The sequence below is a fragment of the Equus asinus genome, chromosome 20 (assembly GCF_041296235.1).
Source record: "Equus asinus isolate D_3611 breed Donkey chromosome 20, EquAss-T2T_v2, whole genome shotgun sequence".
Lineage (NCBI taxonomy): Eukaryota > Metazoa > Chordata > Mammalia > Perissodactyla > Equidae > Equus > Equus asinus.
This window is the reverse complement of record NC_091809.1, coordinates 103,348,888-103,361,985: the sequence shown is the minus strand read 5'-3', so window position 1 is coordinate 103,361,985 and position 13,098 is coordinate 103,348,888. Positions and strand designations below refer to the sequence as shown.

General features: G+C 40.7%; 1 protein-coding gene across 4 annotated transcripts in view; it reads right to left on the bottom strand.

Moving 5' to 3' along the window:
• The window catches only part of NELL1 (neural EGFL like 1), a 779,413-nt gene that overhangs the window by 555,708 nt on the left and 210,607 nt on the right, over positions 1-13,098 (bottom strand). For all 4 annotated transcript variants that reach the window (XM_070491352.1, XM_070491350.1, XM_070491351.1 and 1 more), the window contains exon 12: positions 10,476-10,604. In XM_070491352.1, the coding sequence (XP_070347453.1) occupies positions 10,476-10,604 (129 nt within the window). The remainder of the gene's footprint in view (positions 1-10,475; positions 10,605-13,098) is intronic.

Here is a 13,098-nt window from a genome sequence, read left to right as displayed (position 1 = left end):
ACATGACTGCAAGGATTTGGGGAAAGTCACTAAGCAAGTCCAGACAAGCTTATCTTGATGATTTCAACATGTTTTTCTCCTCAGCACCCACCTTGGCCAAGCCTGAGAACCCATGAAGACACCAATTATTTACGCAGTGTTACCTAAACCTGGCTCCCTTCGCCTCCAGCATCTCCCCAGCCAATGTTGCCTCCATGTGGCCATGAGAATGACTTTCCTAACATACCAATCCGATAACGTCCTCCTCACCTCAGCTTCTCCACTAGATACTCTGCGGCCTACACCAGTGATCTCTGTTTTTGACCATGCATCCTTCTTGACAACAGTTTGGGGCATGCTCTTCCTATATGAAAATATTTATCTATTTAATAAAATGTATACACATACTATGATACTAATACAGCATGTACATTATAAAACTTAAACCAAAATGGAAATGAAAAGGATGAGATAGAAATAAACCTAAATTAAAGTTCTAATGTTCTTTCCAATTTATGGAAAAATAGATCCAATTTCTCACCTACTGTGATGGCTGCATGTTGGCCTACATGATAAAACTGAAACTCCTTAGCATGCTTATAATGCTCTTTACCATCTGACCACCAGTCACGTCCACATTCTCATCTCCACCGAACTCCTTGTGTTCCATCCACGCTAAACTTCTCATTTTGTAATTTAGTCTATGCTGATGCTTCTGCTGAGGATGGTCTTCCTTCATACCTCCTCCTGAAGACTGTCTCATTCTTAAGGACTCAGCTCAAATGTCACCTCCTCTGGGCAGCCTGTGCAGACTCCCATTGGCAGAATGCATTGCTCCCACCAGTGTACTCCTAAGACACTATTCAAATCCTAGGATGGAACAAATCCTATTGTATTTTCATTATTTGATCACAGGCTCTCTCTTCCTTTAGACTGTGAACTCCTTAAAGATATGATCTATGGCTTAATCATCTTTGGATTCCCGGAATCCAACACAGAACTCAGCCACAGTGGGTGCTCAATCAATGTTTGCGGAAAGAATGAGACAAGACTCTAGATCTGACTCTTTTCTTTAGGCCCATGGTAGAGCCACGATGTACAACCTTGCAGACTTTATACTGCATAATTCTAGCAGATGCCTTTCACATGAAGCCCCACTTCTATAAATTCTAGAATGATTAGCAAAGGGCTTAACACAGAACAGTGGCTCAATACATATGATGGTAGAATTCTGGTGGTATAATTCAGTCCAAGTCCAAAGACCTGAGAATCAGGAGACACTGGTAAGTCTCAAGGCCTGAGAACCAGGAGCTCCAATGTCCTGGAGCATCCTAGCTCAAGAAGAGAAAGAAGGAATTCACCCTTCCTTTGTTTTTTGTTCTATTTGCATCCCAAATGGATGGGATGATGCCAGGCCACGTTGGAGAGGGCAGATCTCAGTCTACTGAATCAAATGCTAATCTCTTCCAGAAACACTCTCACAGATAGACCCAGAAACAAGGTTTTACTGACTATCTGAGCATCTCTTAGCCAAGTCAAGCTGACACACAAAATTAACAATCACAGTAGATATATATCCAGAGTGTGTGTGTATGTATGTGTATATATATATATATACACACATACATACACACATATATTTGTGTATATATACATACGCACACACACAAACACTCTGGAGACATATATCAACCCTGAATATCTGAAGACCAAGTTCTAGTCCAAGCACTGCCAATGATGAAAATAATACTTATTGTTATTATGATGATGTATAATTACGTAATGCATAATTATAAAACACAACCATAAATAATGTTACAGTACAGAGCCAGGCTGCTTTAGCCTTTACAAAATGATTTCACATTCAATATCTTATTTAACCTTCACAACCAACTGCTGCTATTAAGGCCTTGTTTAAAAGGTCTATTTGGCCATGAGAAAATCGGGACACAGAAGAATTGGGTGACTTCCCAAGGTCACCCGGCTGGTAAGTGGTAGAGCCAGGATCAATCAAGATCTCCTTATCCCAGTTCAATGTTCTTTCACTACATCACTGCCCCGGGAGCTGTCAAGAAAAAAAAAAAAAAAAAAAGGAGAGGCGGGGAAAGCGCTACAAAGCAGGAACATTCAATTCGAGGACATTCGAGGACTGACTCCCACGGCTAAGTTCCCAGCAGGGACCATCTATTCAGTCCCCTGACTGGGAGCTCCCTCTTTCACATTCACATAACTTTAATTTTTCACTTTTTTTTTGCTATGCTACTTGAAGTTTAACAGTTTGGGAATTTTCTTAATTAACAAGCATCCTCTTTTAAGAACACATTTGCCTCTGGGAACATGACGTGGATATCAGTCATTTACAACTGTGTGTACGCTTCTTCCATGAACTGCTCTCTTCCTAGCAAAAAACTCAGAACTGCAGCACACGAGAGGCTGCGAATTTTGTCTGGAAGGAAGAAGAGATGGGTCCTTTGGGGACACGGGTATATTGGGATAGAACAAATCCAGATGAGGTGACACAGTGGGGGCCACAGAGAAGCCTCAAGATAATGCCAACAAGAAAGTGGGAGCGAGAAAGTTGAGCTAAACCCTACCTAGTTTCCATGTGAGCAAGTTTTAATACAATCAATTGAAGCCAGAGGCCCATTTGGTGAAACACAGGAAATAAAAAATAAAAGGCATAAAATTAATGAAGGAGAGTTTTTCATTCAGTAATTGTGGCAAGACTGGAAAACTATCTACCAAGACAGATTCCTTTTCCTCCTGGGCACAGAGCTAGATATTTACCAGCCCAGCCTCTCTTGCAGTAGGTGTGGCCAGTGACTAAGTTCTGGCCAGTGAAATGTGACCAGCCTTGGCCCATAAAATCTTCCCACTCATCGTCTTCCATGGTGACCTTGGAAGCCACATACTGCACATGGCAGAGCCAAAGAGGGAAGGAGCCTGGATGTTTGAATCACAGCTTTAAAGAAAGCCATCTGCCAACCAAGAGCATCCATTTGAAAGTCTATATGAATGGAAACACAAGCTTCTACTGTGTTAAGCCCCAGAGATTTGGGGGTGTTCTTTTTCTACAGGCAGATAACCAAAACAATTTTAAAAAGTGATTCTCTTCTTCTCAAAATTGAGGGAGAGCTCCAATTTCTTTCCTGTCACATGGTGAAGAAAACGCATTCTGGAGCAAATAATGGCATTGCAGTCTACACGCAGTAAAGTGAGCAGGCAGCGTTTCACCATTACGTGAACTAGATATTAGCAAAAAGGAGCAGAATCCACCCCTGAATTACAAACTCGGCACTTAGAAAGCCGCCCTTGAACAAAACGAACAGGACAAACCAGACACAGAAAACAACGTCAGATATAGAAGAGCATGAATCAGCTTGGGACTTTCATCCATTCGTTAAATATTTTCGTGTGTCTATAGTACACTATGCACTTTTCTAGGTGCAGGAGATACAGCAAATAAGATAAGATGGCTGCCCTCATGCAGTGTATATCCTACAGGCAAAAGTCAGATCGTAAACCTTCAAACAAGAAAACAACACAACTTTAGATAATAAATGCTATGAAGAAAATAAAATAAATTAAGTAAATTAAGTAAAAATGTTCTAGACAGTAGCCGAGGGTAGTAGCAGAGCTAATTCCATAAGGGTGGTTAGGAGAGACCTTTCTAAAGAGGTGACATTTGAACTGCAATTTAAATGATGACTAGAAAGCAGATTTGCAAAGATCTGAATGCAGTGCATCCCAAGCTAAGGAAAGAACTATTTCAGGTCTATTCGAGGAACACAAAGAATTACACTGTGGTGAGAGAAGAGTGAACACAGGAAGGGGCGGTAAAAAACGAACACAGAGAAGCACGCAGATTCCACTTCACATAGGACCCTGTGTGACCAGGACCTAGCTTGGATATTATTCTAAGAGACATGGGAGCCGTCAGATTATTTCAAACAGAAGATAGGCATAACATGACTTACATTTTAAAAAGCTTACCCTGATCAGTGTTTGGAGAATGGATTGCTGGGGGCAAGGGTGGACACCATTGCAATCACTTAGTGAAGAGATAAAGAAGGCTTACACTAGTCAAAGCAACACATGGGTGAACTTGTGATTCATCTGGAGGTAATGCCAACCAAGACTTCCTGATGTAGCAGATGTTGGGGGTGATGGGAAGAAGGCCACTGATGATGACTTCTGCATCCTGTGACCTGAGCACAGTGTGGATGGAAGTATCATTAACTGAGACTGGGAGAAAAGTCATAGTCCTCTGTTCTCAGCACTCTGGAACTCAGGAGAGCTTCGTAATACAACAGCTGAGCCACGCGATGAGTTAACTAGACTGCCGTGTGCTAGCCTGGAAACCTAATCAACACTTGTAACATTTTTAGCACAAAGAAATAACGAAAACTTCCAAGCAATATCTTACAAATGATCTTTTGAAACACGGTAAAAAATACCACTAGTACTTTAACGTTCAGTCCTGACCAGTGCCCCAGCTGGTTTTACTGGGGCTCTGTCCAGAGCACAGAGCTTAACAATTAACCCCTTGGTTTGACCCAAGTGCAATAACCAAGATTTGGACTTGAGCTTTGTTTTTTTTTTTCATTCTTATAATTCCAAGAAGAAAGTTAATGGGGAGGGGGTAGGTAATAAGAGGCAACAATTTAAGTGGGTGGGAGAGCAAGAGCAGATGCTTTTGCAAATGAGCCTGGAGAATAAAGCAGCAGAGGCAGAGAAAAGCCAGGGAGTGGAAGAAGGCTCATCTATATCTGCCGCTGGGAGGAAGGGGACATGCGGGTTATTATGAACAAAGCAAAGACTAGAGAGCTCTGAGTCTTGGAAAGGTTGGGATGGGAGGGTTGACAGATATCTGGGTACCAGAAGATCTCTCCGTTAGTCATGGAGGCTAAATAGAAGAAGGGAAAAAAAGGATACCCCAAGGTATTCTTACCCCCAGCATTCTGAATGCCGGGAAATAAAGGCGAGTAGGAGCTTAGAGTCAAGGTTGTGCTAACATGAATGATCAGAAAAGATTTTTGATCCCTGTGTTGTCCAAAAGCAGGACTTGAGGAGACTGATGCCCAGATTTGAGCATAAACTGAGCTACCTGGATGCTCAGGCATTTTGTAAAAATTCAAAACAGCAAGAGTTACAATCAATCCTTGGAAAATCAGAAGTGTAATTAAGCTTGCTAGTCATTTTCCCACACATTCGCTTAATCAGGAATTTACAGGGTCTTGTTTCTGAGAAGGTTCAGTCAATAAATATCTACCCCCTTGGCGACTCTGAGGCTGCTTTCTGTTTGAACTCTGCCCTCTCTGCCACCTTCCCAGCCTCCTTATATTCAAAGGGTCTGACCCCTCATCGTCACCTCCGGTCACACAAAAGTTATAAATCACCTTGTTAATCTGTGGCTGTGTTTCAGACATTTCAGTATTTTTGTTACATGAAATTATTAAATTCATACCAATTCAGGTCATTTTGCTCCACAATATTTCCTTAAATACTGCTCTGCTCGTGTTTTTCCGAGGAAGGGAGGAGTTCATCATAATTTATAATTATTAGGCTTGGTGTCCCACTGCCAACAATATGCTCCTGGCAGAACTGATCAAATCTGATGCTTCCATCTAAGAACACTCCCCTGCTACCTGCCAATTCTCCCAAAACGTGCAGATGTACAAAATCCTCTTTCTCAAAATACTGGCCTCAATAAGGACACACACCTTCAACTCCAAGAAAGATCCTCATAAACATTAATGATATAAGTTAATGACAATGATGATGATAACTCTTGTGATCGTTAAATGTTTAGCGAATACCAGACAATTTATTAAGATTTGACACGCACCGTCTCATTATCATCTTAATTGGGAAAGCCAATTTCCCAAGTTGGATTTGGCCATAACGAAATCGCTAATTTACAACTTGTGGTCTGCAAAAAAATCTAGTGCTTGACAGCAGAGCCAGAGCAGACTATTAATGCTCTCCACAGTTTGTACTTTTTCCAGTTAACTCTCAATGCCTGCGATAGAAAAAACTACTTCCAGTTGTGAGCACTGAGCTGAGGGCATCCTTCTGAACCCACAAGATTTGGATCAACGAATTCAGGCAGGTATACGAGCAGGCTTAGGCTAATTTATGCAAAGGTAACAGACAACTCCACCCTCCAAAATTTCAGTGATTTACGTAATTTCTCACTCATGCCACATGTCCGTCACCTGTCAGTTGTCACTCTACTCCATGTCATCTTCAGTCTGGGACTCCAAGTAAAGGAGAAGTTCTGCTCTGGAACATCACCAGTTTTGTGTTAAAGAAAAAAGAGAATGAGGTGGAACTCCACAATAGCTCGTAGAACTTCTCCTCTGAAATGGTACACATCACGTCTACTCATATTTCACTGGATCAAGGAAGTTGCAAATATTTTGAACAACACTACAGCACTGGGCCGGGGTGGGGGTGGGGAGGTAGGGAGCAGAACCAGTCAAGGCATAAAGCCCGGGAGTAGAAATGAGTTGAGTATTATCTTTACTTCATTTCTCTGAGTCTTAGTGTCTGCACGTGTAAAACAGAGCTAATGTGGCCAACGCTGCCACTTCCCTCCCAGATTTACTGTGAGGTTCCAAGGGTACAATATATACAAAAAGAGTCTCAAAAATTCAGAGCACTCTGTAAGTAGAAGGCATTATCATTTAACACTAATTGTAGTACTTTCCATGCCTGGCAGATTGTATGATGCACGTGATATCACATTCTTTATTCTTCTAAATAACTTTTTACTACAGGAAGAAAAAGGTTATGAGATTCTATTTATGTAGACCCCAAATTCAAGAAGATCGTAAGTAGAATTCTTATTGCTATACTTTCCTTAGACACTACCTCTAATTTAAACTAATGTATCAGCAACTATTTAAGACCAACCCACTGAAAATGTCATCACAAAGGTAAACAGCCTCGGCAGACCATTTTCATGAAAGACCAAAATCCAACTAAAGCACTTTTCAAATGGAGAATGTTCCTGCTTGAGTCAGACGAAGCAAAATGAAACGACCTCTTGCGAATTGTACCATAGCTGACAAAGGTCTTATTATCTTCTATTGATTGGCTGGGAGTTCCGATATCTTCTCTTTGGCAGTTTCTACAGCAATCTCTGCAAAGCAGGAGCCCTTAATACACCATATGTCTGCTTCTGCTGCCACCCTAGGAAGTTTAGAAAAGTGAAAGCCTTTGTGGTTCTCTTTTCACTGAGAGCCTGAATAGGCTTTTCAAGATAGCCTGGACAACGTGTGTAACATTTTGTTTTAATTTGCAAGCCAGTCTTGTTCATTGTGGTTTGTACAATATGGGTCATTTTCACTGCATTTACTCAGTGAGAAATAACTTTCCTGAAGCAGTTCCTAAGAATCTAGTTCTCTCGGGGCTATGGTGAGACAATGAAATCAGCTTCTGAGAGTCTCTGGTACCCAGGCAGGTGCTTGGCAACATCTAATCTTGTCTATCAGACCACCCAGAGGACAATTCTTAGGAAAGAGCTTGGGGAACGGCCATGAACTAAATTTAACCACAAAAGAATGGCATAGACATAGCTTTTTCCCTACCCAAAACCACCCCAACCCTCTTCCTTTTGCCTCAGGGAAAGTGTACTCCTACTCCAGCTCCAGAAGATGGACAACATTAGCCCAAATCAGCGACAGTCATCTCATTCCCCTTTCCCAAACACTGGTCTAGGGGTGGGGAGGACGTAACCCAGCTCTAAAAAATAAGACAGTGGACGTCTTCTACATGAAGGAAGGGGCAGAAGGGTTAGGGGGGACCTCCTAGGAAGGACTTTAATTTTTTTTTTTTTTTTTTGAGGAAGATTAGCCCTGAGCTAACTACTGCCAATCCTCCTCTTTTTGCTGAGGAAGCCTGGCCCTGAGCTAACATCCGTGCCCATATTCCTCTACTTTATATGTGGGACGCCTACCACAGCATGGCATGCCAAGCGGTGCCATGTCCACACCCAGGATCCAAACTGGTGAACCCCAGGCCACTGAGAAGAGGAGTGTAGAACTTAACCGCTGCGCCGCTGGGCCGGCCCTCAGGAAGGACTTTCTTTAGACATAAAAAGACAGAACCTCACTCAGGGTTTTTTAACCCCTGTCCCTTCCTTCCTTGTTTGCTTGGGGTGCTGGCTGGTGTGAGGACACCATGCTTGAGGCCATGGCAGCAACCATGCAACCAAAGGAAAATAAGCCCAAAGTCCAACATGCTGAAGATGGCAGAACGGAAAGAGAGAAAGACATTTGCTCCAAATGCTCATAATCGTTCTACTGGGTTCTCAGAGCCTCCCTCCGGATGCCCAGTATTTCACCCTGCTTTACCCCCTGAGCTCTATTCTTACACCCTAAATGGGCTCGAATATTTAGTCATTTCTTCTTAGGTGCTATCCTCTCTGTGAACAAGCCTTCTGGAACTCTGGAAAGTCTCCATGATAACAGAGAAACAACTGAAGCCCGAGCGCATCACCATTACCCAGGGTGGCACCACAGTGCACCCTGGCCCGTGGCCAGGCACCTGCACTGAGCTGAGAAATATGTCCAAGAAAACCATGATTCAGACCCGAAATCACTCAACATAACCAATAAAATGAGGCCTCACACACAAAAGGCAGATTTAGCATCACAAATGGTTCCTCACAGAATGGATTTCATGTAAGAAAAAAGGGGCTCAATGAGGAGAGAATCAAAAAGTCTCAAATAGTATTTGGCCAGCAGTTTTCTCCCGGATTCTGCCAGGTCTCGATCGCTCAGGACAGCTGGGGACGGTGGGCGTACTGGTTCGAATGCACAACTGAAAGGTCTGCCAGTGGCAGAATCGGGACTCAAATTATTTTGAGGCCCCTTCTGTCATTTTTATAATTGTTTATAGTCTATCCCCACAGACAGTAGAAGGTAAAAAAGTAAATTTTTAGACCATTACCTAGCTTATAGGATTTCCACATGGTAAATGGGGAAGAGAATGCTCACATTTTTAATTTTTGTAGTTACACAAATTTTCTGACAACAAATAAAAAACAGTATAAGATACAAAGAATAAATATTAATATGAAGTATTAAAATTAATAGTCCGCTTCTCCAACCTGATAATAAGTAACAAGACATTAAAGGGTAGATGAAAAGGTTCATAACCAAAGGGGCAACTTCATCCTCCTCCCAAGTGGCATGTCTCCCTAATCAATTTCAGATCTATAAAGGTAAGCAAAAGAAAAACAAAGGTGAAAAGGAGAGAGAAAAAAACACACTAGTTAGACTATTTTGCTAATAAGAAGCAAAGGAATAATGAAGAAAGTCTTCCAGCAGAAACAAAAACCAGGCTGCCTCCCAGGTACCGAGCGCTGGGGGTGATTACACACCTTTCCCGAACAACCGAAGAGATCTTCGGTCAAAGCCAAAATGTTAGGCAGGGGTCAATGATATAAACAGCAGAATGGAAAGGAATTTACTGTTATTGTCATCAATTGTCTTTACCTTGAGCATTCCTGACCCACTTGAGGACCAAACCAATTGGAAGAGTGATTGAGAGTTCGCAGCCATTCAAGACATCGCCTTCCTGATTAACAGATTACTAAGGTTCAATATATTGTTACTGAAGATGGCAGGAATGATTGGGTCCAACTGGGATAGAGAAACAGCTGAGCCATCACTTTTCCTATTGGAACTTCTCTAAACTGACAGGAGGGAGCCAGTGAGCACCTGAAAAATGGATGGACTCAGATATTACTTGTAGACCAGGGTCAGAGCTCCCGCAGAGCAGAGCTAATCCCTGCTCCTCCAGTATGTTAAAGGAGCAGGAGTGTGTAATGGTCATTGCCAGCAAGGTGGAGTGCTGAGCTTGGAAAGAGGCATTCATACAAGACAGTGGAGTTGTTCTGTTATCTAGAATGTAAACGGGGGTCACTGATACTTGAGGCCACCAACACACTAAAATGGCATCCATCCATGTGTCAAAGTTATGAGTCCATCCATCACTGTGACTTTTAGTAGAGTCTGGGAATTAGCAAGCCATGAATCAGTCATTAAGAAACCCAACTGAAAAAAAATTCTGACTTTGGCAGGTGAAGAAGATGGTAGTTGGGTATAAGCTATCATCAAAGTATCACTCAAAAAGAGCATCCACCACATAACATTTCATTGAACTTAGAGATGACAAACTACTCAAATAAGACAACAGAAAATGATGTGTTTCTGGTTTTGCAGGTGATTATTACAGTAACTGCAGAACATGGGATGTGATACTGCTTTTGTTGCTTTGCTGTGTTTCACAAGTACCTTCAAAGATCTTGCTTTCACATGCTCCTAAGTAGCCTGGATAAACCAGGAAAATAGAGTGCCCTAGGTAGTTGATGATATTTCTTGTAGGATCCCATAGGACCAGAGCCAAGTGATGGTTTTCAATCTTCAACCATTTCTATCAAGAATACATTTCTCACAAGTGATTTCATTAAATAACTTGCTTACCTTCACAGTAGGCGGAGTCCCCCTGGACAGAGATATAACCATTCTTGCACTCGCAAGTAGCTTTTGTATTCCAGTTTTTGCATTCTGAATTTTCACCACATTTAGGTCCTTCTGCACAAAAGTTATGACCTAGAGGAAACAAATAAAATTTTACATCAGAAAAGAAGAGAATAAAAGAATTTCAAGTAATAAAGCATGAAACATTTTTACTGTATGTCACTATGCACAAAAACATAGCTTGGCAATATGCAAGAGTGAGCTGGGAAGGGATGGGAGAGTAGGAATACGAAACTTTGGATGGCCCCATGCTTGAGATTTTTTTCCCCAAGTACTCGAATTGGTTAAAGTTGTTCCTTCCTGAAGGCGTTTTCTATGCTGATCCTGAATCCTCTTCATACCACCTTCTTACAGAATTTGTCTTTTTATAATTGTTTTAATGTAAAATTTATGGTACATGGGAAATAATATATAAAATGAACATATAGGAATCTACAAAATAAAAATGAATACAACCAGAATGTTATCAGTCCCCCTTGATTATACTTCTCCAATGAATCTCCCTCCCAGCCGTCAGAGAGAACTAGCCTGAATTTTGTGTTAATCATTCCCTTGCATATTTTTTATAGTTTTGCCCAATAGGTGCTTATGTCCAAATAACAGATTACTTAGTTTTGTCCATTTTGAACTTCACATGAATAAAAACATACTATACATATCCTCTATGGTGTATTTTTACTATTCGCCCATGTTAACGCCAGTAGCTTTAGTTCAATATATGTCAATGCCGTTATGATATTCCATAGAATGAATATTCCACAATTAATTTTCTCGATTATACTCCAGATGGGCATTTGCATTATTTGCAGGTTTTGAATTACAAACAATGCTGCAAGAAACATTCTTGAACATGTTTTCTGGAGCACACTTTTTCAACCAACTGTCTCGTACTTCTTTGAACATTGCTTCTTGAATCTCAGATGTTCCTTCTAGACTAACTATTTTTCTTCCTAAAGTATCCTTTAGAACTTCCTTTAGTGAAGATATTTTGATAGCAACTGTGTCTAAATACGTCCTTAGACCACCCTTATACTTGAAAAATTGCTTTACTGGGTACACAGTTACTTTCTCTCAACATTTTGAGGATATTATTCCAATGTTTTCTGGATTTTAATGTTTCTATTGAGAAGCCAGTTGTTAACCTAATAGTCATACCTTTGTATTTGACAAACCCTTTCTCTATGGCTGCTTTTAAGATCATTTTCTTTCTTTGGTTGATGGGTTTTGTTTTCTATTTTTTCATTTTACTCTAAGGTACCCAGGTGTGCATTTATTTTTATTTATCCTTCCTAGGATTCCTTGAGATTCCTGAACCTAAAGATTGATCTAATCTTTCAGTAATTTGGAAAATTCTCAGGTATTATCTCTTCAAACATTCTCTCTTGGCCATTTTCTCTATTCTTTTTCCAAAATTGTAATTAGATCAATGCTGTTTCTTCTCAAGCTCTCTTCCATGTAACTTAGACTCGCTTTCATATTTCCATCTCTACACTGAACTGTGTGTAACTTCCAGATGTATCTTTTAGCTTATTCTCTCTTGAACTATGTCATATTCTGTTTCAGTCATCCACATCATTTTTAATTTCACTTTTTTTTCTAGAATTCTATTTGATTCTTTTTCAGTCTCCTTGGTCAAATCTGATAGTTTCTTATTCTTCGAGCTTTTAATTTCCTTTTTCTTTTTTAAACACTTTAGACATGTATGTTTCATATTGATAATTCCAACATCTTCAGTCTTTGTGCATCTGATTTTACAGTTTGTTGTTTCACTAAGAATCATGGAAGATGACTTATTTTATTGTGTTTTGAGTGATTCTTTTGAGAGCCCATATTTTTTGGAATTTAATCTGTGGGAATTATTTGAGGTTTCAGTTTTAAAATTGCATTTCTTCAGAGAGGATTTGTGTTTGCTTCTGTCAGGTGCCTGAGGGAACTATCAACCCAAGATCACTTGAAACTGCATTCTGCCCCGGGGCATGAGGGTTGAGTCTCACAGGTAGAATAAATTCAGGTCCTAAGCTTTCAGGAATGCAAACTTTTCTCCTCCTCACCTCCTACCTAGAGTCAAGGCTGACAGGCAAGTCTCCTTCCGCAGAGTGGCTGTTTCCTAGTCACCCACTGAGGATTCACCCTTCCAGTTTCTTGATTTCTGCATCTCACACCAGCCCCAGGCTTCGCCTCTGTCTCCTCACACAGTGCTCATTAGAAGCCAGAGTCTAGCACTAGGGATCAGAAATTGCCCTCTGGGCAAATGCCAACTCCAGTGATCTTGTTTACCTCAATGAAATCATCCTGTTTCCTTATTTTCTAGTCTGATTTTTTTTCCTCTTACTCTATTATCAGCTCCACCAAATTTTCAACAAAAAAATTATATATTATGCAGCATTTTTAGGTGACCCAGGAAGCATAGTTTATACCTAGCACAAAAGTTGTTAAGTTCAAATGTGATAAAGTATATGAATAATTATTATACTGCTATATCACGTATTGTGGTCTCATAAAAAAACAATGAGTCTTGGGGGACAGGAGATCTAATTTCTAATCCAGGGTCTGCAGCTAAGAAACA